Below are 27,385 nucleotides of genomic sequence, written 5' to 3' on the forward strand. Positions count from 1 at the left end.
CAGTTGTTTAAGAGTGCTATATGTATAGGAAAATCCCTCTGTCGAGATTGGCAAGTACTTACACAGTTAATAAATTTTGTTCTGAAATAAAATATAATTTTAAGGGTAAAGTTAAATAGATATCAAAATGTAAATCTGCATTGGCCATGCAATTCCTGGCACTTAAAGCTCTACTGTATTTATAGTTTTACGTCTGCTCTGCAAACCTCTCCTTGCATATATTGGGTGATGAGATTTAATGGCTGTCTATAATCTGGCCTGTGTAATTCACTAAGAATCATGAGCCACTTCCTCGTATTCGTCAGCAGCTGTCAGTCACTAAGAAGAAGCATAAATGTGTTGGGTGCCGTCATTCATATTGCTACACAAGTGACTGAATTTATGTGAATGACATTTCAAAGACTGCTAAATGCAGCCAACATTCTGAATACAGAAGCAGTAGGTGAAAGATCTATGGGTTAGAATAAACAATGCCTGACGTTTGCAAGTCCTGGTATTATTCTAGTCAAGGTGAGCTGGAATTCTGAGATCTTGGGTACTCTTCAATAGTTCTCGTCTTGTGGAACTTTAAACAAGATGGATTTCTCCTGATCCTCCTGCTTTCGCAGTGGGCCACCCCGAAGGGAGCCATCCAGACACTCTATGTTGTATCTCCATGGCACCCTATGTACCGTAAAGACAGGAAAGGAAGAGTCCAGTATTATACCTGAGAAGACTCTCTCTCTCTCTCTCTCTATATATATATATATATATATATACACATACTGTATATGTAAATATGTGTATCTTCTCAATATAGCTATTAATAAGGTGAGGTCTCTCTTTTATATATAGAGTTCACATTTATGACATCACTAAGGGGCCTATTAATCATCGAGGTCCGGGTGCTCCCAGATAATTAAGTATCCAACTTGCCGAGAGTTGCATCAGTGGATACTTAACTATCAATTTAGTATTGCTCAAGTGCTCGGACAGCTTTTTTGAAACAGCAGCTGTTCCCGTGATCCCTTAACATTGCTACCAAAGTAGCAGTGTTACTTTCCCCTGCTTGATCCGGCCAGCTGACCAGTTTTCACACACGCGCACAGCTGCAGGTCTCGCTCTGATCCCTCTTCTCAACCCGAAATCTTCTTCCCATAGGATGGAGCAGGGTGCCGGGAATCTACTACATCTGAAGATGGCATTGGTTCCCGCAAGCAAACTCCAAAAACATTCACTTTTTAGAGTTTGCCGAATACTTGGCGACCCCATTGGACCCTAATAATGAATGGGCCCATTACAAAAACCATTCGGAAACTAGCATGTGTGACGGGCCTATAAGGAATAATAAATAGGCCCCTAAGTTTTAAATTTAAGTCTTTATTAAATGGCAAGTTTCTTTTTTCTTTCTTCATATTAGGGTTATTTTAACCATAGCAGCTCTATTTATCAGAATACGCAATTCAATTGCGGTTATCCAGTGATGATAATGTTCATTATTGTATTGCGATAACCAAAGTTATCGCACGGATGTATCAACATCCGTATGCCTTGACATTGCTTGCAATAAAGCTATGTCTTGTGGACGGGCCCCTTTGCCCTTAGAAATTACAGGCTCACAGCGCTCCCAGAAGAGCACTGCGCGAGTACCGCGTGACGTCATGACGTCACGTGGTCCCGCCTCCTCTCCCGTGCGGCTGTCTGAGAGGGACTGCACGCGTCGCGGCCTCCAGCCTGCAGACATGAAAAAGCCCAGAGACAAAGTGACTGACCGGGTCTGCACCCCGCGCCCCTCCCCCCGCCCTGTCCGCAGCCAGCCTCAGCAGCCACACTGCCAGCCTTCCAAGCCCGCCGCCGCTCACCAGCAGCACCCAGCAAGGCCAGGCAGGTAGGGCCCCTAATTATATATATGAAAATGCATATATATATACTGTGTGTATGTATGTATGTATGTATATATATATATATATATATATATATATTATATATATATATATATAAACGACAGGCTCAATCCACAGCACTCAACCATCTGGGGTGCCCTTGGTATGTGACCACAACCATCTACATAAAAAATATCATACAAACTCGGCACTCACATGCTATTCAAACTGCAACTCCTTTGAACATAGGGAATGTTGGTTCCAAAATATTGCAATAATTTGTTAAGCTGGCCACCGCTTCACGGTCATTCCCATCTAGCCAGTCCCTACACTGATTCTCAGATAAATGAACTTGATCTGCCATCTTGGGCTCAAGCTTGCATACATTTTAAACATGAAACTGGGTCCTGCCTTAAAGAGACAGGACCACACCCAGGGCTATCAGTTAATAAGCACCTGGAAAAAGAAAAAAGTTTGTCTTACATTTGAAAAACAGGGTGCCCTAGCAAGTGTGACCACAAAATTTAAATAAACGACAGGCTCAATCCACGGCACTCGACCATCTGGGGTGCCCTTGGTATGTGACCACACCATCTACATAAAAAATATCATACAAACTCGCCACTCACATGATGGGAATGACCGTGAAGCGGTGGCCAGCTTAACAAATTATTGCAATATTTTGGAACCAACATTCCCTATGTTCAAAGAAGTTGCAGTTTGAATAGCATGTGAGTGCCGAGTTTGTATGATATTTTTATGTATATATATATATATATATTTTTTTATTATTATTATTATCATTTTTTTTTTTCTCATCTGTGGACATTGTAAAAACTGCATATATCCAGTAGGTGTCACTAGGTCAAGACTTGACCTGTTGACACCCATTGGATTTATGAACAGTTTTTACAATGTCACTAGAATATATATATATATATATATATATATATATATATACTGAGTTACTACTTATTGTGTAGGTATTTTTATCTTATTTTCTGTTCCCTCACCTGCTCCCGTCTCCCTCCGTTATTCCCCCTTTCCTCCCGTCTCCCTCTGTTCATCCCCCTTTCCTCCCGTCTCCCTCTGTTCTTCTCCCTTTCCTCCCGTCTCCCTCTGTTCTTCCCCCTTTCCTCCCGTCTCCCTCTGTTCTTCTCCCTTTCCTCCCGTCTCCCTCTGTTCTTCCCCCTTTCCTCTCGTCTCCCTCTGTTCATCCCCCTTTCGTCCCGTTTCCCTCTGTTCTTCTCCCTTTCCTCCTGTCTCCCTCTGTTCTTCCCCCTTTCCTCCCGTCTCCCTCTGTTCATCCCCCTTTCCTACAGTCTCCCTCTGTTCATCCCCCTTTCCTCCCGTCTCCCTCTGCTCATCCCCCTTTCCTCCCGTCTCCCTCTGTTCTTCTCCCTTTCCTCCCGTCTCCCTCTGTTCTTCCCCCTTTCCTCCCGTCTCACTCTGTTCATCCCCTTTTCCTCTCGTCTCTCTCTGTTCATCCCCCTTTCGTCCCGTTTCCCTCTGTTCTTCTCCCTTTCCTACAGTCTCACACTATTTTTCCTCCTGTCTTCCTCTTCCTCATTTGACCCCCTTTCATCCCGTCTCGCCTATCACATTGTGTATGTATGTATACACATTGAACCAGGATGATAAAGATATATATATATATATATATATATATATATATATATTGTGACACAGTTAGGTTAGGGGGTCCCTCTCCTGGGTAGAGGACTCCTTCCTTACACACACACACAGCAGCAGGGAAGCAGCACACCAGTCTGGATGCAAGTACAAGCTGGTCGGCGCCAGTCTTTATTGTACAATGTCAGAAACATAAAGAAAACATAAATATAAATCCTAGCCCTGTCGGGGCACTAACTTCACAGGTAGTTCCCTCACTACCAGAACCTGGCAGGGCCTAATGCCCTCGCCAGCAACAAAAGCACAGCACAACACTCACGGTTAGGTTTCCAAGTGTCTCTGAGCAAACTCCCTGCCTGCTCTCCCAGGTGAGACAATCAGCCCTCAACACACTAGGCTTATATTGGCCACTCTCAGGTGGAAAACTAACAATCCTATACCAGGCTGCGAGAACCAAAACCTGGAGTGGCCGTGGGTGGAGCCCTCCCTCTCCTCTCACCCACAACCCCCAGGTCCCAAACCGGCTTTTCAAAAAGCCGAAACTCAAGCCTGCTACACTGCAGACTTTCTCCTGGGGGTTTAAAACACAAAAGACAGGAATCTGGGACAAATGTACCTGCCACAGACCACTTTACCAGTGATCCTATCACATATCCCCCCCCTTTGTTTCGACCTGTGGGGCGGAACAACTGAAGCCCCCAAACAATGAACGCGTGACAACGCGTCAGCATTGGCCAGCTGGCTTCCTGGCCTGTGTTCCACTGAAAATGTAAAAGTTTGTAACGCCAAGAACCATCTTGTAATTCTCGCATTACTGTCCTTATTTTCAGACATCCACTTCAGAGGGGCATGGTCAGTGATCAATTTGAACTTTCTTCCGACCAAGTAGTACCTGAGAGCCTCTAACGCCCACTTTATGGCCAACGCCTCCTTCTCCACTGTGGCATAGTTTTTCTCATGTACATTCAACTTTCTGCTAAGATAGAAAATAGGGTGTTCCTCACCCTCCTTGTTCTGGGACAGGACCGCTCCTATACCTACTTCTGATGCATCGGTTTGTACTATGAATTCCCTTTCAAAATTAGGAGTCATCAGGACTGGTTGGGAACACAACGCTACTTTCAACTCCTGAAAAGCTTTCTCTGCCTCAGGACTCCATTCTACCATGACTTTTTGTTTGCCTTTGGTCAGGTCAGTCAGTGGGACTGCCATGGTGGCAAAGTTGGGTATAAACCTCCTGTAGTACCCCGTAATTCCCAAGAAGGCTCTCACCTGCTTCTTATTCAGAGGCCGTGGCCAGTTTTGTATGGCATCAACTTTATTGAGCTGAGGCTTTATCAGGCCTCTGCCAATGGTGTATCCCAGATATTTTACTTCCTCCATGCCTAGACAACACTTTTTTGGGTTGGCTGTCAAACCTGCCTTTATAGATGGAGTCCAACACTGCTTGTACCCTGGGTAAGTGAGACTGCCAATCAGGACTATGAACGACCACGTCATCCAGAAAAGCAGCCGCATACCGTCTATGGGGCCTTAGAATCCTGTCCATCATTCTTTGGAAGGTAGCAGGTGCCCCATGTAGCCCGAAGGGCAACATCTTGTACTGAAACAAGCCCTCTGGCGCTGAAAAAGCTGTCTTTTGTTTGGCGCTCTCGGTTAACGGTACTTGCCAATACCCTTTGGTTAGGTCAAAAGTGGTTAAATACCTTGCCGTCCCTAGTCTCTCAATCAGTTCATCCACTCTTGGCATCGGGTAGGCATCGAATTTTGAAACACTGTTCAACTTTCGGAAGTCATTGCAGAAACGCACATTCCCATCGGGCTTTGGAATCAACACAATGGGACTTGACCATTCACTATGTGATTCTTCAATAACCCCTAACTCTAGCATATTTTTAATTTCTTTCGACACCGATTCTCTTTGTGCTTCTGGTAACCTATAGGGCTTTAGATTAACTTTAACCCCTGGGTCAGTGATGATGTCATGTTTAATGACCGAGGTTTTCCCAGGTACGTCAGAGAACAGCACCCTATTTCTAATCAGAAACTCCTTGACCTCTTGTTGTTGAATTGCCGACAGGGTTTTTGCCACTGTCACTTCGGGAACTAAGGGCTCTGGACTTACTGGAGGGTCTCGGACGGCCGACAGTACCGTCTATCTTTCCAGGGCTTTAACAGATTTATATGGTATATCTGTTCCGGCTTTCTTTTCCCCGGCTGGTAAACTTTGTAATTGACCTGCCCCACTCTTTCTAAGATTTCAAAGGGCCCTTGCCATTTAGCCAAAAGTTTATTTTCCACAGTGGGAACCAATACTAACACTCTGTCCCCAGGAGCAAAGCTGCGTAACCGAGCATTGCGGTTGTATACCCTCTGCTGTGCCTGTTGAGCCTATTCCAGGTGCTCTCTCACTATCGGCACTACCGCAGAAATTCTCTCCTGCATTTGAGAAACATACTCAATCACGGTTTTGTAAGGACTAGACTGCCCCTCCCATGTCTCTTTGGCAATGTCTTGTAACCCCCTTGGGTGTCTCCCATACAACAAGTCGAAGGGTGAAAACCCGGTGGAGGACTGGGGAACTTCTCTTATGGCCAACAATAAATACGGCAATAAGTAGTCCCAATCCCTACCATCCTTGTCGACCACTTTCCTAAGCATGTGTTTTAACGTCTTGTTAAACCTCTCGACCAGCCCATCGGTTTGGGGTGTGATAAACCGAAGTTCTTAACTGTTCGATTTTGAACAGGCGGCATAACTCTTTCATGACTTTGGACATAAACGGTGTACCCTGGTCAGTTAGTATCTCCTTAGGTATACCCAGCCTGCTAAAGACATGAACTATCTCTCTGGCAATGGTCTTGGTTGACGTATTGCGCAACGGGATCGCTTCCGGGTACCTGGTAGCGTAATCCATTATGACCAGAATATACTGGTGTCCCCTGGCAGACTTCATTAAGGGTCCAACCAAATCCATCGCTATTCTTTCAAACGGCACCTCTATAATAGGCAATGGAACTAGTGGACCCTTAAAATGTGGCCTGGGAGCATGATACTGACACTCAGGGCAGGATGCGCAAAAGTCAGATACCTCTTTATGAAGCCCGGGCCAGAAAAACCTCTGCATTATTCGCTCAGTGGTTTTCTCTACCCCTAGATGGCCTGCCGTTATATGACCATGGGCCAGATCCAACACTGTTCTTCTGTAGGCTTTGGGAACTATTAGTTGTTCCACAACATCTTCCCCCTTCTTAGTCACCTGATATAACAAATCCTGACACATTGCCATGTGGGGATAGGACAAAGGACTATCAGGGTCTACGGGTTTACCATCAACTACTTTTACATTCTCCCTGGCTTTTACCAAAGTAGGGTCATTCAACTGCTCCACGGCAAAGACCTCTCTTCTGACCTCTAAATCAGGCAGACGATCACCTGGCCCAACAACACTTCCCACCTCAATGGGAGGCACATCAGTTGGCGGGCAACCGTCACGTTCCGCATTCTCTAGTTCGCCAACCATAGTAGAAAAAGGGAATAACTCTGACTCAGAAGAAACTCCCTCCTCCACTACATCGACAACCTTCTCAAATGGATCCGGGTTGTTCACCTCTGGAACAAAACGGCTTTCCCACAACTTCCAGAAGTGAGCAAAGTCTCTCCCCAATATTGCATCGTACACCAGACCATGCACCAAACCCACAGAAACTATAGCAGAGCCACATGGTGTCTCGATGTTCACCTCGGCCGTAACATAATATCGAGTATCCCCATGTATGCAGGTCACACCAACAGTTTTCCCTGTATGCCTCAAGGGGTTCACCAGCTCAGCTTTTATAAGTGTCACCAAGCTACCAGAGTCTAACAGTGCCTCTACTCGGTTGCTATCTACAGTGAGTACACACATGTGCTTATCAGTCTCAGCCTGCCGGTCAGCCGTACAGGCTATCTGTGCAAAGAAAGACCCCCTGCGGTAGACATGAGCAGTATCACATTGCATAGGTTCAGTTGTAAGTGCACAATTAGCATCAATATGGCCGAAGCCACCACATCGGAAACACTGAGTCATATTAATGTCTAGTCGTTTACGGGGCCTGTCTCCAGGTTCTACACCCTCAGTCTTAGGTACATTCCACCGCCCAGCACCCTTCTCCCCTGGAACAGTCTTACCAGTGTCTCTGGGAGTTCGCCGGAGCGCCATCGGGGCTCGGTGGGGCATACTCATCAGCTCCTCAGCCGCCACGTACCTCTCCACCAGCTTGACCAACTGGTCCGCGGACTTAGGGTCTGCATGGCTCACCCACTTGCGCAGAGTCACAGGTAATGATCGCAGGTACCGGTCCATCACGACCCTCTCCACGATCTGTGGTCCCGTCAGCGTCTCGGGCTGTAGCCATTTTGAGGACAGATGGACGCGGTCATGCATCTGTGAACGTGGAGGCTTGTCCTTATGAAACTCCCAGCGGTGGACCCGTTGGGCACGAACAAAGGTGGTGACTCCCAAGCAAGTTAGGATCTCCTGTTTTAGTTTTTTATAGTCCTTGGCATCAGCCAGGCATAAGTCGAAATATGCTTTTTGTGGCTCCCCAGACAAAAAAGGTGCCACCAGACTTGCCCACTGCTCCTGGGGCCAACTCTCCCTTTCGGCCGTTCTTTCAAATGCGGCGAGATAGGCCTCCACATCATCGCCTGAAGTCATCTTTTGGAGGAAGTGACTGGCTCGTACGGAGTGAGTGGTGGTGGGAGGACCAGTATTAACATCTCTGGGCCAGGCGACCAGGTGCTGTACCACCTCTTTTATGGCCTGGCTGTTTTCCGCTAAGGCCTGGCGGTTTTCCGCTAAGGCCTGACGGGTTTCCTCAATGGCGACCTGTTGAAGTCTGTTAGATTCCTGCTGAATTTTGTTTGTCTCCTGCTGAGCTGCTGTAGCTTGAAGCAAGGCCTTAATAATGTCCTCCATTTTGTCCTGGGGTGTAGGTTGGAAGCTGAACCTTGCCTCTCTGAGCATTGGCTGATGCCTCCTCTATGGGACTCCAAGGACACAGTGTTATTTCCACACTCACAAATTGGGTGTCTGTCCCTTTAATTTTTAAATGGAAAGTTTTCCTCTTGCTGCAACTTCAGTGTGTGTGGGTGCCCGCATTCTCCACCATATTGTGACACAGTTAGGTTAGGGGGTCCCTCTCCTGGGTAGAGGACTCCTTCCTTACACACACACACAGCAGCAGGGAAGCAGCACACCAGTCTGGATGCAAGTACAAACTGGTCGGCGCCAGTCTTTATTGTACAATGTCAGAAACATAAAGAAAACATAAATATAAATCCTAGCCCTGTCGGGGCACTAACTTCACAGGTAGTTCCCTCACTACCAGAACCTGGCAGGGCCTAATGCCCTCGCCAGCAACAAAAGCACAGCACAACACTCACGGTTAGGTTTCCAAGTGTCTCTGAGCAAACTCCCTGCCTGCTCTCCCAGGTGAGACAATCAGCCCTCAACACACTAGGCTTATATTGGCCACTCTCAGGTGGAAAACTAACAATCCTGTTACCAGGCTGCGAGAACCAAAACCTGGAGTGGCCGTGGGTGGAGCCCTCCCTCTCCTCTCACCCACAACCCCCAGGTCCCAAACCGGCTTTTCAAAAAGCCGAAACTCAAGCCTGCTACACTGCAGACTTTCTCCTGGGGGTTTAAAACACAAAAGACAGGAATCTGGGACAAATGTACCTGCCACAGACCACTTTACCAGTGATCCTATCACAATATATATATATATATATATATATACACATATATATAATGTGATCTAGGAAGACTGTAGTAACTGTGCATATAGTACAGTAGGTGTCACTGGAGCAAGATAAGGAAAACCTGTCCCTCCCCGTGTGGAAAACAATAGGTGGCATTCTTTTGTCTCCAAAAAAAGTGTATTGATCACCGATGGATTAAATACATTGGGCTGTCCGCTCGCAAGTGGGTCGATGTTCTGGACTGAGCATGCGCACGACGGAGGGAGCTCCGTCGTGCACATGCGCCAGACGCGACGAGCGAAGGAAAGTCCTTCGCTCGTTGTGTCCGATCAAAGGGGGCGTGCTGTCAATGTGTCCGTGCCGGGGGCGTGCCTCCCTGACGGGGGCGTTCCCACGGGAACGCCTCCCGTCAAAAGCCGGCCCTCTGACATCACTAGTGATGTCAGTGGGAGTGATTTTGGCTCTGATAGAGCCAAAATCACTCCGGAGCTTGCGGTTGAAAACCTCAACCGCAGGCTCCGGCTCGCAATTTCGATGGTCGCGATGGTCTCGACCATCGCAGCCATCAAAATGCACGCTCGTATAGCCTGTGGGTGGTGACCCACAGCTATATGATCGTCCAGAAGGACGCTCCATTTTCATGGAGGCCGGCCCTCATTCAGAGCGTGCGCTCTGCTCAGAGCGTACGGCTCTGAATGAGGGCCATAGTCAACGTTTCAAGGTCCTAAGACCTTTTTCGTCAGGATTCAAGAGTGCCGCCTATCCCTTTCCACAGATCGGACAGGTTTCCTTTAAAGATATAAAACTGTGTGTATATATATATATATATATATATATATATTTATATATATATATATAAAATGATGTGAGTGTCTTGCTCCAGTGACACCTACTGTAATATATGCACAGGATTGTTTGAAGGAGGGGGCCCCTAATATCTTGCCTAGGGCCCCGTGAGGTCTAAATGCGGCTCTGGTAGCACTTACCTGTCTGTTGAGTTCTCTCCTCAGGTCAGCTGGTCTTCGAGCTCCTGCACTGCACTGTGAGCCTGGTCAGCTGATGCGGTAAACTGAGATGCCGGTTTACAGCACAGCTGACCGGGGTCACAGTGCAGTGCAGAAGGCCGGAGACCAGCTGACCGGAGCCCCAGAGGACCTCACCGGAACATCAATCTCTGGTCCCTGGAATCAGGTAAGTGGGTTTTTTTTGTAAACTACAGTATTTGTTTTTCCACTGATCAGCTTGTGGTCTATTTAGACCACACAACTGATCACAGAGGCTGGCTCCAGGCTCTGCTCTGCCTGTCAGAGCAGAGTAGGAGTCAGGGGACCGGTGGGAAAGCCCTGATAACGCTATCTGAAGATGGCGTTATTATCACAGGGTATTACCACTTAATTTTTACAATTAATTTTTATTAAATCTCAGGCAGATCACATTTCCCATTACAAGAATGGTAAATGCGAGCTACAGCTAAAAATATGTGAATTAAAGGTCATCGAGTAGTTTTTCATGAACATTTATGTTATACTAAAATAAGGTGAAGAGGGTGTGAAAACACCCTTTTTCACATTTGTTTTTGTAAAAATAATATTGATAATTAGGCTCCTAAGAGTTGTTTAGGGCTGGATATCAGAAGCCCACCATTGAATGCTTTCTGGGGTTCTGCCATTAAAACTTTTGATGCATCAAAGGAATTCAAAGAAAAAAAGAATACGATGGCATGTCTCGTCATTCTGGGAACATTCCTTTTCATTCCATATGCACCTTAATGCCCCCAGTAGTAGTGCCCCTTATGCAATGTCCACTGTAGTAGTGTCCCTTATGCAATGTCCTCTGTAGTAGTGCCCATCATGCAATGTCCCCTGTAGTGGTGCCCCTTATGCAGTGCCCCTTTTGCAATACCCCCTGTTGTAGTGCACATTATGCAGTGCCCCCAGCAGTAGTGTCCCTTATGCATTGCCCCTTGTTGTAGTGCCCTTGCAGTGCCCCATATGCAGTGCCCCTTATACAGTGCCCCCAGTAGTGCCCAATATATAGTGCTCCTTATATAGTGCCCTCTATGCAGGACATAATATACAGTGCCCCCAGTAGTGCCCCTTATACAGTGCCCCCTGTAGTGCCCCTTATGCAGTGCCCCCAGTAGTGCCCAATACATAGTGCCACCAATGCAGTGCCCAATATACAGCGCTCCCAGTAGTTCCCCTTATGCAGTGCCCCCAGTAGTGCCCAATATATAGTGCCTCCTATGCAGTGCCCAATATACAGTACCCCCAGTAGTGCCCCTGATACAGAGCCCCCAGTAACAGTGCCTTTGACATAAAACACACAGAAACAAACACACACACACAATATTATACTTACTGGAATCCCTGCTCCTTCGCCCGCCACCGTCTGCTGCTCCCGTTCCGCTCGGCACTATGGGAGAGACGTCATGACATCTCTCCCTTCACTCAGTAAGGGAGCCGGAAGGCGGAGCTCATGAGTGAGCTCCAGCCTGGCTCCGGCCCTGGGTGCAGCAGCCAATAAGAGTCTGTCTGACTCTTATTGGCTGCAGTGCTAAAACAAACACACCGCCGGCGGCATGTTTGTTTTAATGTGTAGTGCCGGGGACTGCACATGCCCTGGACTGTGACCCCCCCCCATGTTACGCCACTGGTCTTGATGTTAAACAGCTGAATTTAGCTGTATCTTAAATTGGATGGTTATCGCTTCCACACCATTCAATGGCAGCTACCATCAGAAGAAAAACATTGATGGTGTTAAACCGTCAAGCATCAATGTTCATTCCTAGGCCGTTTTTCTTTGTTCATTTATAGACTCTCAATATACATTTGAGAGTCTAATTTAAGAGGGGAGAGAGATTGAGGTTTTTGAAGGTAGGCGCTAGTCACATCCCATGACACAGGCAACACCCCCTGTGCAGACCACACCCCTCCACACTGGTCACACCAATACGGCACTTGTCACACTACTGCAGTTACATACGTTAGGCCCTTCATAAATTTCATCTCCAGGCCTATGTGGACCTTAATCTGGCATTGTTATTTATCTTCAAATATTCACTTTTAGTGATGCATTTACTATGTGGGCCTGAAGCTGAAAATTATTGCGGGCCTATTGTGAGAAATGGTTGGGGCATAGTCAGTGCCATACAAGCTATTGTGACATTTAATAACACAGCACTAGTCAAAATGAAGAGAAGTATCTACGGTGGACAGAGATTCTAAAACTACACTAGCAGGCATGTTGCTCCAGCGGATAGCTAAGCAACATCATCCTGATGGGCCAATTTCTATATGGAAACCTGGATCGGCAGTCCTATTAGCTGTTTTATTAATCTGGTACTGCATAGATCAGTACCTGGGATGGGCAGGAGAATCACACTAAAGCTGGGTACACACTACTGTATATGATATATTATACCTTATATCGTTCCAGCGTGAATGAGAATGATATATTGTACACATCGTAGAGTATGCAGTCCAGTCTGTCGTTAATCACATTGTCTCAGTTCTGCACAACAGATGGGATGATGCAATGACCAACGCGGTACTCTTACATGCATCATGTAATGGCACATCTCCCCATCGTACGCCGGACCGTGCAGTGTGGGCCTGATTCAGAGCCGGACGCTCTGACAAGAGCGCTCGCTCTGAATCAGGGCCCTCCTACCTAATATTGGAGCGGCCTCCTGGCCGCTTGCATAGCTGTGGGTGACCACCCACAGCTTATGCGAGCGTCCAAAAAGATGGTCGCGATGGTCAAGACCATTGTGACCATCGGGCTTCCGACGAGACCCTGCGGTAGGGTCTCGATGCCGCAAGCCCAGGAGTGCTTTTGGCTCTATCAGAGCCAAAAGCACTCCCACTGACATCACTAGTGATGTCAGTGCGGCCGGCCCCAGACGGTAGGCGTTCCCATGGGAATGCCTCCGTCTGGGCAGCAACGCCCCCAGCACGCCCACCAAAGGGGGCGTGCTGTCAATCAACATCGACAGCACGCCCCCTTTGGTGCGAGACCCATAGCGACGGCTTGGCTTTCGCTATTCGGGTCTCGCGCATGCACGCGATGGAGCTCCCTCCGTCGTGCGCATGCGCACTAGGGCTCCATCGTCCACTCGCAAGCGGGTCAGAATCAGGCCCCGTGTACGGCAATGTATCGCTGTATGATATTGCTGGGTAGATACATCGTATACTGTGTACCCAGCTTTAGATGTCTGGTACTCTAACTGTTGGTGCTTGATATATTTTCAAAATCTATCCTTTAAAGACAGCTAAATATCACAGCATCTGAAACATTGCACTGACTAGAAAGTGCCATTTGTTTGCATTCAATTTCTGAATAATCCATAAAAGTTATTTTAATTCATCCAACAATTCTGATTGTATTTAAAGTATTTAGTAATTCATTAGAAAATCATCCAATAAGACTTTAGGTTAATGAAGAAAAAGTGATTGCAATAAAGGAATTACACGTCAGTGGCGTCCTCAGGAATAAGTAAACAGTTACAGTCTGCTGGATCTGCAGATTACATTTTCTAACAAACAACCGGACTTGGGGGCTGATTCCGGTTGGAACGGAATTGCAGAGTTGCACGCAGGCAGCTTTTCAATTCTGTCATTGTAAATATGCAAATGCAGCAGGAGGTGTATGACACCCCCTGCTGCATTTGCGATCCCAGCACTGCGACCGTGGTTGCAGGCTGGGATCACCATCGCGACCATCGGGCCGCCAGCCTGCTAAGTAAGCCTAGCTAAGTCAGGCAGACTGGCTTGTGTGGCCAGGGAACTGCATTGGTTGACGCAGTCCCTTGCCTTGACACTCCTGGAAAATGGGGCGGACATGCCCCCGTTTCCAGGAACGGCGGGTGACTCCGCCCCCGCACAGCCTCTTAAATGCCTTTGCCTGTCAGTCAGGCAGAGGCATCAAATGACTACGTGCGATTACGCAGGACCCATTCTGCGCACTCACAGAATGGGTCCTGTGCACGGACAAATTCCCGATAATCAGAAATCTGCTTTCATTATTGCACTTGCGTGCACTGCTGAATCAGGCCCTTGATTCGGGACAGCGGTGGTGAGACCTTTAGAAATAAAAGTGATCAGCTATGGTAAGTATATCAGTTCATGAACATAAAAGCCACACAGAGCAGGTATCATTGGAATAGCATGCTTAGTTGTCACATCGACAACAGGACAGGTAGTTGGATTAGGAGGTATGTTATATACCTCAAGATACATCAAGGTCCTCCTAGAATCAAAGCACAGTGCAATTTACTTTTTGGACACCCCCTAATTCATTTGAGCTTTTTTCGAGTGAACTAAATAAGTTATTATGTGACTCTGGAATATCCTTATGGACGTAAAGAATCACACCAGTGGATGTGATAAATCTCTAAAATCAGAACCTTTATTTTGACCTTTAACAGCCACCTTTTCATTAAAGCTTATTCTCCTTACTGGTACTCAGATACCAACAGGACTTCAGTGTAGGTAGGAAGGAGTTATCATAGATGGCATTATTAGAGGAAATAAACAGGATACTAACCAGGCCTATTAAAAAAGCACTCCAAATGTACTAGGCATTCAGCACCTAATACACAGAGTGATATGACAATATAACACATGGAACACAATGAGAACTGCTGAGAAGTTTTCTAATAGTGCAATAGGACTCATTTTTATAATGCTGTATCCAAGTACAAGGCCATAACTAGGAGTGTGCGACCGGTACCGCAGCAAAGAGTGCAGGGCTCTGTGGGTGGCACCGTAGCTGACCCATGGTCCTTGCTTCTGGCTAGCAGGGTGCATGGAACGGCACCCTGCAGCCAGTAACTCTGCAGCAGTGCTGCCAGTAGCATCCTTTAGACACTACAAGCATTTACCCTGCCTTGTATACAGCTGCAGTGTCTTCTAGATGCTTTGTGCACTGCCGAGCTTCAGGGTGCTGGCTGGCCCTGCCCCCTATATCAGATGTCATGATGTTACGGCACTACCCAAGTATGTATTGTAAAATATTATATATTGATCTAATAGTATAAGCACTTCACAAAATCTTATAACCAAAATACAGTTTGACAGCAAAGCAGCAATGATATATTGCCCAGTAACTCAATAATATAAAAAATGGTTTAATAGTGACCACAAAGTAATACAGAAAACTAATTTCACATACTGTACTGGTTAATACAAATAGCAAAGTCAAAGACAATTCCAAAGGTCAGTGCAGACAGCATTTAATCGTGTCCAAGAAATAATAGATAAGGTCAAATACAAAATTCAATATATAGAACTAGTTCCAGAAGCACAGCATTATACCACTGGAACAGAAACTGTCACTGGCACAGGTGAAATGGCAAGACAGGTATTTAAAGGCTGGGTAACCTATAGAATCAGAATTCCAACCTACTCCTAATATATAATCAGCAGCGCCTAAGAGATAGCCCAGGGGAAAGAGAAGTAGCTTGTGTGTACTAGGCAACCTGCACAGCTGCCTGGCTAGCTCTAACACCACTACGACCGCTGATAAGATCAGCACATTATATCAATGAGTCGAAATGGCAAAAAGAGCTGGGGGTAATTCCTTGGCCAATTCCAGGCATATTGGAGCCAAAAGTTCTATTTACATTTGGGTAAAAGAATATCCTCACTAAGAAGGCCATGATATATGAATAACATCAGTATCATGCTCATTAAGCATTTGGATGACAACATAGGCACTGTGTATGGGACATTCTTTACTGGGAAACACCCCTTCTGTCAAGAAACATATTATGAGATATGGATTGAGGATGATCACAGTGCCATTGAGTTATAAGCAATAACCTTGCCAAGGAATGATTGTAGCCAAACCATGCCAGGACTATGTGCCCTACAGCATTAAGAAATCAACAAAACCTTCCACTGTTGGAAACAATACCATGTAGGATGGCTGCTTATTCCACAGTTTGAAATATACAATTAATTAATCTGCAGTTGCTCACCTGTTTTGCCTTGCACTATGACTTAATGCATGGAGATACATATTGTAGGCTTGCCATATCATCCCTTTAATTCAGACACATATGAATTACACAAGTTCTGGTGCTGAAGTCTCCATTTCACCTGGTTTTAATTAGCAACAGAACCTGTGTAATTCACATATGTCCCAAATTAAGTGTGTTTTTTACCTGAAACAGACACACTTCTCATTGAAAAATACATTATTCTTACAGGAACATTTAAAAATTTTGAACCGAAGGCAGTTAGTGACATGTTTTATTCAAAGATCTGACCACTTATTTTTTTCTTGAGACACATATTCTGACTTTTTAATTGAGATATATATATATATATATAATATATATATATAATTATATATTCACTCCTGGTTTTTTTTTTGCCATGCCTGTATATTCTTCTTCAGCACCTTCAATTCCATTAGCATTAGACCCTACCAGCAGAGAGGTCACCATGATGAGAAATATAAATGACCCTGACTTGGCTGCACTGAGTTTGGATTGGAGGGGGAGGGGAAGAGAGAGAGACGAGAGACAGCAAGAACAGGCTGGGAGAGACTGAGGGGAGCACTAGCTTCATCTTTTAAAGGGAGGGGAGAGAAGGAGCTCAGCTGCAGTTTGTGGCTGTGTCTGGCTTGTGCAGAAAATTCTAGGCATTCGTGCTGGAAATATATATATCTCAGCACAGCTGAGGCCATTCTATCAGGGAGAATGCTATCTGTCTCCCATTGAAAATGGGCTGGATCAGTACAGGTGACTTAAATATTTCAGGATGATGTAGTGACTGAGGATGGAAATAAGGTAGGAGATGACTGAGTGTATATGTGTTTTGTTCCTTGCAATGTATTTATGCATTGTTATGTGCTATACACTGGGGTATTTCTTGCTAGCAAATTGTGAAAACCCACTTCCGTAATCGACAGATGGGAATTCAGATTGGGGCAGATCCATTGTGTTTAGAGCTATAAGTTCTAGGTGAGATAAGCAGATTGGCCATACAGTATATTGTGAAGGATAATTGTGCTGTGTGCAGGAGGCTTGCTGTCTGATATGTGTAGTCTTTACTAAGTGTATTGGAAATTGCTGCTTGGGTGCAGTAGAAGCAGAATGTGCATATGTCTATGTATGGTATGTTTGTAATAGCACCTGGAATTTTCTTCATTAAATAAGAAATGTCTATTGTGGTTTTCTGTGTGTGTAGGAAGGCATTTATTTCCCACAGATTGGCTGCAATATGTATAGGCATTGGTTTCATTGCATTCCTCTTTCTGCCTAATAGCAGGGGTTATCTGCCTTAAATAACAAAGAGATGCTGCACTTGCCTGTAGTGTGCAGAATCCTTTGAGTTGTGGGACAGCAGTTCATTTATGCCGGTTCTTATAAGATCAGGGTATTTACATGGCACAAGAAGCGTGCTGCACACTGGTATTTTGAAAAAGCAAAATGTCTAATACAGATATGAAAAGCTTATTTAAACTGCTGCTCTCAGCACTGCAGCATCTAATGGCACACAAGGGTTTCAGGGAGTGTTTACCCTTTATGTTTATCATACTAGAACTATGTTTTAGGGGGTTTTTTTTGCAATGTAAAATTATTAGACAAAAGATTGTAATGCTTTGTAGCCAAAGGAATGTCTCAGGGATTGACTTTCTGCATATGGGGTAAATGTCTGGGTCTTGGTTGGCCAGATTGAGATGCAGTGTAACAATGTGCTAACCTTTTCTGATGTAAGTACTGAATATAATATCTTATTGACTTTCACACACTGCAAAACCTGGCCCTCTCATTCTGTTTTTATATTTATATCTTGTTGTGTTAGCGTTGCTCATTGTGTTATGAATAGAGTTGAATGACTTGTGGTAATTTCAGTATACATATATACCCAATGAGTCAGTGATGAACATAAGCGTTACGGTACTTTTGCTAATATTTGTTATGTGAATTTTGTCTAAACACAAAAACATTGGGAGATTTCACTGTTAAACTGGTGCGACCCGGCATCGCGATGTAACAATATTTATCGCATTGCCATACACCTTACACAATCCGTTGTATGACAAAGCTATATATCATTACATGCTTCATGTAATAACACAACGTCATCAGTGGAAAGGTCCCATTGGACATGCAGAACATCCAATGGGATGATGCAATGAGTGACTGGTGAAACAATTGGTTAGTGGGGTACACACTATACAATGGTAGAGCAGATTGGTCAAAATAGTAAGATTGTACAACATATTTATAGTATGTACCCATCTTTAGGTTGGCGACAGTCTTTCTGTTGAACGGTGTTACCTGACTTTTAGCACTATCTGCTTTATTTTACTATATTGTGCCCAATCAACATATAGAGACTATATAACCTTAAGGACAATCCATAAGGTTTTTCTGTCACCAAGAATATTATGATTTAAGGCTACATCTTAAAAAATGTTTGTTCTGGATATACTGTATGTGGGGCAGTCTTCCAACAGAAAAAAAAAGCAAGTCAGCAGAATGCGGAAATAACAGTATGTTACTTAGGTGTATGTACAGTAAGTTTATCAAAGACCGGGCCGGCGGAGGCTGTGTGCATTGTGCTAGCCTGAGCTAGAGTAAAGTGGAGCCAGCGATAACATAGGCAAGGCTGCCTGCATACTTGCTCATCAACCATTGAAATGACACTAGACTTGGTTCAGAGGCAGCAGCTGGCTTGAATATACAATAAAAGGTAGAGCCATACAAGCAACTTGCTAGAGTGTGATAAGGGATTAATGCTGGCAAAGAGCAGTGATAAACCTGCCTGATGCCTAATATGCACATTATATTTTGTACTGTTATTTAGGAGGAGGATGCTTTTTCTAGCAGTCGAATTCCAAGCCGCAACTGTTAACTTGAGATGCCTCAAGGCAATCATGGCTTTTAAAAAAAAAAAAAAATTATTGATTTTTGAATATCTTTAGAAAATGTCAATCTCAACATTCTTATCTTCCCTCCAAAAAAACGAAAATTTATTTTGAATGAAGCAGGAGCTAAAATTCCTGTAGTTTTGTGTACAAGCCAGAGGTTAAGACTTTTGACTGATCTCTTTGTAAAAACATTGTCCAGTCAAGTAGTGTTCTGTACAATGCTATTGTAATGGGTGCAATGATAATTCTATAGAAAGGAAAAACCCTTCCATGAATGTTCGGTGTGCTGGATGTAGATCATTTAGCTGTGTTAAATGCTTTGTTTGAGGAAATCAATGCAATTGTGCCATGGAAATATAGAAGGGAAGTAGATAATGCGACTCGCGTACATCTGAAGAATAACAATTGCCATCTAAAGGTTGCTTCCTTTTAATGACTATCTTGGATTGATCTAAATAACATGTATTTTAAGTAGAGTGTGCCATACAACTCTCCTTGCTTATTCTGTATGTTGTATGTCACAGCTGACTGCAAAAGAATAACAGATCCCTTTTTAATTGAGATATTTACCTCTAGCACAAAACAGTAGTTGAATGAAGTCTGATAAAGGTGGGCTTACATCATTAGCATATGGTAACGTGATCGCAGAGAAGCTGATTTTCTGTACAATTATTTGTAAGGTTTTTCATTACTTATTGCATATTAGGCATGTCAGGGACTATGTGCAGGGATGCGTTGATCAAATTGGATGTTAACTTAATTGTCTAACTTGGACTAAATCATTGGTGGTCTTTATGATGTCATGTTAGCGGTCATTGTTAGTTATGGGACAGAACATCAACTCCATTCACTCAATTCAAACTGTAAGATATAGGGGGTATTTAGGCAAGTAACCATCAGCATAATTTGTTTCCAGGTCAAAATATTGGTATAATCTCGTATTTGTGAGTTCTATTTGCTGTTTGGTGGTAAAATTAGTTTTATGTACTTCAAAATACTGTAGGTGGTCTGATAAGTTTTTATGGAGTTGATTCCAAGACCACTGGTACACTTGTGCGACACTTTCAAGCTTTATTACCAATTGAAAAGGCGAATGGATGAAGGTGATGTGTAATAATTTTCTGAAAAATTACTTCTTTTAATGGATGAAGGTGTTATGACCTAGGGATTATAGTAACCGTGTTAAATGTTGATAGCACTTTTATCCTCAAAATATATCAGTAAATAGACTATGTCCAATGTCAAGTTTATCTTTTACCTGTCTCTGTTTCGTCTAAACGTAACGTAACGCCTTCACCCACTAGCCTATTCAATTCATGTTTTATTTATCTCCTGCTAAGTAAGCTGTGTATCGTTCCAGTGATGCCTTGATCTGTTGCAGTGGTTCTCAACTCCAGTCCTCAGGAACCCCCCTGCCCCCCCCCCCCCCCCCCCCCCCAGAAAAGGTCATATTTTCTGTATTTCTTTAATCATGTACTGGTGAGTTATACCCCTTTTACACCATAGCTAAAACCCAGATTATTGCAGGGTTAACCTGGGTTGCTGCTAGGTGTAAAAGGGGCGAAGGTTGGATTCACAGTTCGAGTGATCTTGCAATCCAACCCTGGTAGCTTGCAGGGTTTAACACTGGAGTGACCCGTGAAACCCTGCAGTGCACACAGGTAACCCGGGTCGTCCGACCGATGTCCTGTTTACAGCAAGGGGACTTCCGGGTTTATCTGCGCTTGGAGATGATGTCATCTCCAAGCGTTGGGAGAAGTGTTCCACTGCACACGTGTGCAGTGTGAATGGCACCGATCAAGGAATAAATCAGTTAGGCGCCACAGTGGAAAAGCAGTATGTCTTCCAAATCTAGAGTCCAGGACTTGGGTTGAAAAGTGGTATTAATCTGTTTTGCTCAGTCAGTAATATTCCAGTTGTTAATATATATAGAAACCCTGAAAGCATGACCTCTTGGAGGGGGGGGGTACTTGAGGACTGGAACCAGTGTTCTATTTGAATAAGCCATTCAGAGTCAGAGCAGTGGAGTCTGGGGGGTATATTTACTAAAGTGTGGGTTTTAAGAACTGGAGATGTTGTCCGTAGCAACCAATCAGATTCTAGCTATTATCTTCTAGAACACAGACTCTCAAACTCTAAACAGGTCTCCTCACAGAATCACAAGTGAAATAATTAGCTCCACCTTTTTAAAATGTCAGTGAGTAATGCATACACCTGTGCATCTGCTGGGTGACCTGAAAAATGTGAACTGTGTGAGGACCAAGTTTGAGAACCACTGTTCTATAAGGTCCTAGTAAAATGTTAAGTAGAATCTGATTGGTTGCTACGGGCAACATCTCCACTTCTAAAAACCTGCACTTTAATAAATATACCCCCGGGCCTCTTGCCAAAGTGTCAATGTTCCATGGTCTTGTTTATCTGCTATACAGGTAACTGTACTGTCTGGGACTTCTATTAAAGTGAATGCTCAATGCTACCTTGCCTGGTCCTGTGTGATGAAAGGATATGATTACACAAAGATACTACCTTGACATGCTCTAGTCTATACTTTACGATGCTGGTGCTTCTTGACAAAGGGCTTTATTCAGCATGGATCGCAATTGTAACAGCGTATGCAGATTGGCTGATGGTGCGTACGCACCACAGTGCGCAGGTTAGCATTGCGATCACACTGCGATCATGCACGCAGATAGAAAGCATCGCAGAGTGAGTGACGAGACATCAGCGTTTGGGGGTAGTGACCAGACATCAACGTTTGGCCAGGGAAACGCAGACATGCCTCTCCGTTTGAACACTGTTGCATGGGCATGCATAAATTTGCCACTGCGATGGCATACGCAGCTTTAGTACTCGCTGCATGTGATGAGATTTGCAATTTCTTAAACAGGTCAGAGCTGCTGTAATTTTGTGTGATGGTCAGATGTTATCTGTGTACGAAGGACTGCAATGTGTTAGGGATGTGAGCAAGTGGTAGTGGGCGTCTCTATGCTGGCTGCGGTTACAAACATATTTTTGAAGCAGAACTGCGTGCGAAATCACAGCTGCGATCGCAATAGTGATCCATGCTGAATCAGGTCCAAAGTGCGGTGGACAACCTTCCTGCCAGAGTGGGGGGGATCTCTATAAACATCTAGTGACATATAGAATCGGTACAAAATAAGCCCTGGCCTATTCACCGCCACTCCAAGACGCCCACTTTTGGACTAAACCCCCGCCTGTATTCAAGTTTCTGCACGTCTTGTTGACATCGGAATGGTTCTTAGGTACTTACAAATTGATGTCATTAGTATGTAACGAATTGATATTGATCCCGACATTTATCCTGGGCCACCATTTAAGGTTTTTGGTTTTTTTTGTCTTCAGGGGCATTCTTTGGTGTGAGCCATGGAAGGGGAGATCCCTTTATTTTATTTTTCTGAAACCTGAATAATCACACTATTCCCTGCTGTGACTGCAGGATGTTAGATGTTCAAAATGGTTACATTCTTACTTTGTATTTGGTCAGTGCCTTTACCACATAATGTAGTAGGTGGTGTAGTGTGGACTTTCTTCAAACCTCCTGCACTTCCACCTCCCTTCTGTCATAAAGAATGGCGAGAGGCTAGGTTTGGTGGGGGTAACAGTCCTACACTGTCTGGTTCATTATAATGTACTAGTTGAAGTACCCACTGTTGCCCGGGTTTAAATCTTCAAGCTATTAAGTTTTATTATGTAATGTCGTCCAAATCCATCTAGTGGAAGGCCCAGAACAGGCTCCCTGGGTCAAGTTCTGCCTGGAGCACTCCGCTGTGAGTTTTGACCAGGACTCCAACCACTCCATTAGGCATCCCAGACTAATTGCCACCCTTCTGTGATTTTTTCATCCAAATCCATCCAGTGGAAGGCTCAGAACAGGCTCCCCGGGTCAAAGTTTTACCCAACGTACACCAACAGGAGGTCCAAACGTGACCCTAACACCCATACAATGTGGCTATGATCCAACTGGACCACCTCACGTTGGTTTCATCCCAATCGGTGAAGAAGTTTCTGCATGCATAACCAGACAGGCAAACAAACAGGCCAATGAATTTTATATTTAAAGGTGCATACACACTGGACGATTGATAACGATATCGTTGTACGATCTCCCGAGTGTGCTGGATGATCGATATCTAACGACCCTCGAACCTAATAGTAACCTTGTCGATATCGACCAGGTTGGCCTGCATGCAAGGTCGATGGACGATATCGATCATACGTGCCCGCGCATCACAGGTCGTTGGGCACCGGAAAATCCACGATATTAACGATATGATCGTTATCGTTCATATCGTCCATTTTAATCGTACCGTGTGTACGCACCGTATGATTCAACATTTACATCCCAGTCTTGTTTAGTAGATGAAGCGCAAGTGTTGCAACAGGCGAAGACGTCATTGGAATTAGAAAGTGATAGCATAAAAACGTCTTTATGTACACCTCCGAGAAAGGGGGCATTGGTGATGCCGATTGGTAGAGCACTGCACTAAATGAAAAATTGTCTGTACTCTAATATAAACACACTCATATAAGCAGTTATTGTTAATAAAATGAAAATAATTGCACCTGCTACTTATATTTTATCTTATATTTGATCTTTACCTTTAAAATGCACTGAAATACAAACCCGCTTCTATAAAAGTGCTACTGGTAGGTTAAATATTTTAAAATTACTGTATTCTAAATATACTTAACGTTTCAGAAATTTACCAGCATGAAAGAGAAAGCAGGTACGATTGTGTATGTTGCTACTGTACACCCAAGAATATTCTTGTAATATAACTGAGGCATACTGAAGCCAATTTTTTTTTTTTTTTTTTTTTTATTGTTGGCCAGACAAAATGTAGACCCAAAGTAACAGACAAAGAGGGGTATTCAATATGAAACGTTAACTTCACTGTCGAAGTTAACGTTTCATATCGGAGTTTTTACCTGCGTTAAAGTATTGGGCGCGCGCCCGCTTATTCCCGTATTCAATATAAAGTTAATGAAAACGGGAGCCTCCGAAGTTGGATTTGCGTAAAGTTACGAATTTTTCCTTAAAAAAATTGTAAGACCCCCCCTAAAGTTGTAAAAACATGGGGGATCACTATGGGTACCTGCGTTTTAGCCTTTAAATGAAAGTCGGGGATTTAAATAGCCACAGCAGGTGTTTTTTCCCGACATTGAAGAAGTGATGCAGAAGAGCACTTAGGGGTTTTTTTTTCGTTTTTTTAAGTGGTCCCATGAAAATGGGTACTAGCATATTTTGATGTCCCTAAAGTAAGTTTTTACAAATTGTGCACCTGCCGCTATAAATCTATTCTAGAAAACACCTGCCGCATACTTGCTGAATAGCCCTGAACCTATATCCCTATTTTTAAACAATTTTTTCTCTTTTTTTTTTTTTTTTTTACCCCAATTTTGAAATACATTTTTTGGGGTGTCCCTATTTTTTTTAAAAAAACTTTTTTTGACACAGTTCTTTTTTAAATGTCATTCCCAGGGGTGCAGGCTATTTTTTTTAAGCCTGCACCCCTAAACCCCAATTCTGCACTTATTTTCGACACCTATTCAATGGTGAAAAGTTATCCCCGTTTTTTATCAGACTTTTCGAACCTGCGATAAGTCTTTGAAATTGAATATGGTGTAAAAGTCAAACCTGCGATAATGACGTCATACCTCCGATATTAACGCAAAAACGTTGTTTTCGCTCCCATGTTGAATACCCCTGAAAGTCCAAAAAAGTTTCTATTGTTTTCAAGCGTGCTTGTAAATTTACTCCATGTAAGTATTGTGTACACATGCAGACTCCTGTTATCTAGCGGCTTCAGCTCTATACTGCTAATTTGCCCAGCATGACCAGTCCTCACCAAGGGGAGATATTTCACACATAAAGCTGGATACACACTTGGCCGACCTATCTAACGATTGGTAAGTGTATACAGAGCCGGATTAAGGGGTGGGCACAGGGGGCAAGTACCCCCGGGCCCCCCTCTCTCAGGGGCCCCCCCAGCCAGAGCTTCTCTGACCCAGCTCTGGCACTAGAGCGTCCAGACAACATTCTCTGCTTACTGCCTGGCCGGCTATCGTAGATGCAGAGGGTGCAGGCTTTCATAAAGTGCCAACCCTGCTCCCTGCACACAGCCATGCTGCACAAAGAGTTACACAGTCACAGCTACAGTACCAGCTGTCTGGCTTGCAGGGACCACGCCTCCTACAAGCGTCACTGTAGAGAGACGGACCAGGCGGACTGGAGACTGAACATGAACAGTGAGAGAACACACACATCTGAAAGCAGCTGCACTCTGCTGATCAGACTGTAAAGCAAACTAGTCTGGAGTCTGGACTATGGAGAGGTGAGCACCCACCCCACACAGTAGTGAATGTTACAGTCTGCAGCAGCGCAGGCTGACGCAGAGCTCACTGTGGCAGGGGAGCCCATATCCCATACCCCATACACACTGCCACGAAATGTAAAATCTCATATCCCTGTGCACAAAATGTATTTCTTTTTTTGTACTAATGTTTATGCCCCATAACACTTTAAGGCATCTTGTCACATGGAAGCAGTGATAAGTGGATGTGGGTACAGGGAATTGCTGCTTCCTTTATTCTATACTGGCTAAAGGGAAAGTGTGTGCACCTTGAAAGGGAACCCCTTCAAAACATAACTATGGGCCTTACAAAGGTATTTACACCCATGGGCAGTTTAAGAGAGTAGTGGGCTGTGTGCAGCTTCTGTGCGGGCCCCCTCCCCCCCCCCCCCTTCTCCAACAGCACAGTAACCCCTGCTATGTGCGAGAGTGTACTGTGCATGCTCAGGTCTCTAGGAACATGGCGTACCCACTATGTTCCTGGAGACTTCTCTATTGCTCATGCGCAAATCTCCAGGAAAATGGCTGCAGCGCATTTTCCTGGTGATTTCTGTCTTCAGGGCAGGCCGACGCAGGACTCCAGAGAGGTAAGTTTAATATAATATGGGTGTAGGGTGTGCGGTGTGGACCCACACACACAATGGGCACAGCCAGGGAACGGTGCTGACAAGAGGGGGAGGGCCCCCTGTCTTAAGTGCCCCGGGCCCCCCAAAGGCTTAATACTTGCCAATTGTCCGCCCAATGTGTGTGCGCTGTCTTCACAACTGGATGGGCATTTAAATTTACCCGTCCAGTTTAGATGTCAGTCACCAGCGATCCCTGCAGCAGCTGTACCATGGGGATAGTAGCTAAACTGTCCATAATGACTTATATTTGTTTCTTTTTGTAGGAAATGGCTAGTAATTTTGTTTTGTATCTCACTGTATTGCAAGTTGACATCCATATCCTTACTCTCAAAAAGGCCTACATTGCTTGGTTTGATGAGTTTAATTTAACTGCAACAAACATTGTATGGTGATGAAATGGTTTAAATATATTTCTGTTCCTGAATACATAAGTCATGGCGTGAACAGCCGTTTTGATTGTTTAGATCATCTTCTATGGCAGGCGGGGCCCCTGATCAGTGGTAGGGTATGCTGGGGCTTGTATATTCACAGCTGGAGAGCCACAGATTGGCCATGCCTGTTCTATAATTCTAGGTGTGGTGGGTAAATTAACTTGCAAAAATGTTTCTTTTTGTATTGTGTAGTAAACCTAATTGGTGTGAAAAGTTACTCCACATTACCACTAGTTTCAAATTATATATTGGCGGTAATTTAGGAGTGAAAATTGGATATCTGATATAGTATAGTACAGTGTTGGCTAACCTTGACACTCCAGCTGTTATGAAACTACATAACCCAGCATGCGCTGCTACAGTTTTGCTATTAGGGCATGCTAAAACTGTGGCAGGGCATGCTGGGATATATAGTTCCACAAAAGCTGGAGTGTCAAGGTTAGCCAACACTGGTATAGTAGAAAGTATAAAAAGTAGTGATCTGGGAATGATACATTGGTGAGTCTTTTAAGCGAAGTAGAATGTAAAGGGGATACTGTGTTGTGGGCTGTGTGGTATAGTGCATGACCAGTGATGTGTGCCCATTCTTATATGGTTCCAAACCAAATCAAGTGATTGGGCAGAATTATAATGCTGCCCATCCACAAGATGAGCTGAAAACTATTGCATGATTATGACATTGTAATCGTGCAGTCGTTTGTCAGTCTGTGATGTGCCTACACTGAACGAGCAGTCGCTCAGTGTGCAGGCTTATCAATCATCTGTAAACATGCTGAACCTGACGTTATCATCAGGTTGACCAGCTTGTTTGCACGATGATAGAT

At 44.4% G+C, this 27,385-nt stretch overlaps 1 protein-coding gene across 9 annotated transcripts in view; it reads left to right on the forward strand.

Moving 5' to 3' along the window:
• MAGI2 (membrane associated guanylate kinase, WW and PDZ domain containing 2) overlaps positions 1 to 27,385 on the forward strand; it is a 1,049,810-nt gene that overhangs the window by 461,458 nt on the left and 560,967 nt on the right. Inside the window, exon 1 of one of the 9 annotated variants that reach the window (XM_088468810.1) lies at positions 16,761 to 17,040. The exons of 7 other annotated variants lie outside the window; for them this stretch is intronic. Coding sequence is in view for 1 of the 2 variants with exons in the window: in XM_088468809.1 (XP_088324935.1) it covers positions 16,974 to 16,992 (19 nt within the window). In the remaining variant the exon portion in view is untranslated. Of the gene's footprint in view, positions 1 to 16,760; positions 17,041 to 27,385 lie in introns of those variants that run through there. One more of the 9 variants, XM_088468809.1, reaches the window with a different exon arrangement.

Source organism: Taudactylus pleione, unplaced genomic scaffold (genome assembly GCF_031769625.1).
Source record: "Taudactylus pleione unplaced genomic scaffold, aTauple2 ptg000086l, whole genome shotgun sequence".
Taxonomy (NCBI): domain Eukaryota; kingdom Metazoa; phylum Chordata; class Amphibia; order Anura; family Myobatrachidae; genus Taudactylus; species Taudactylus pleione.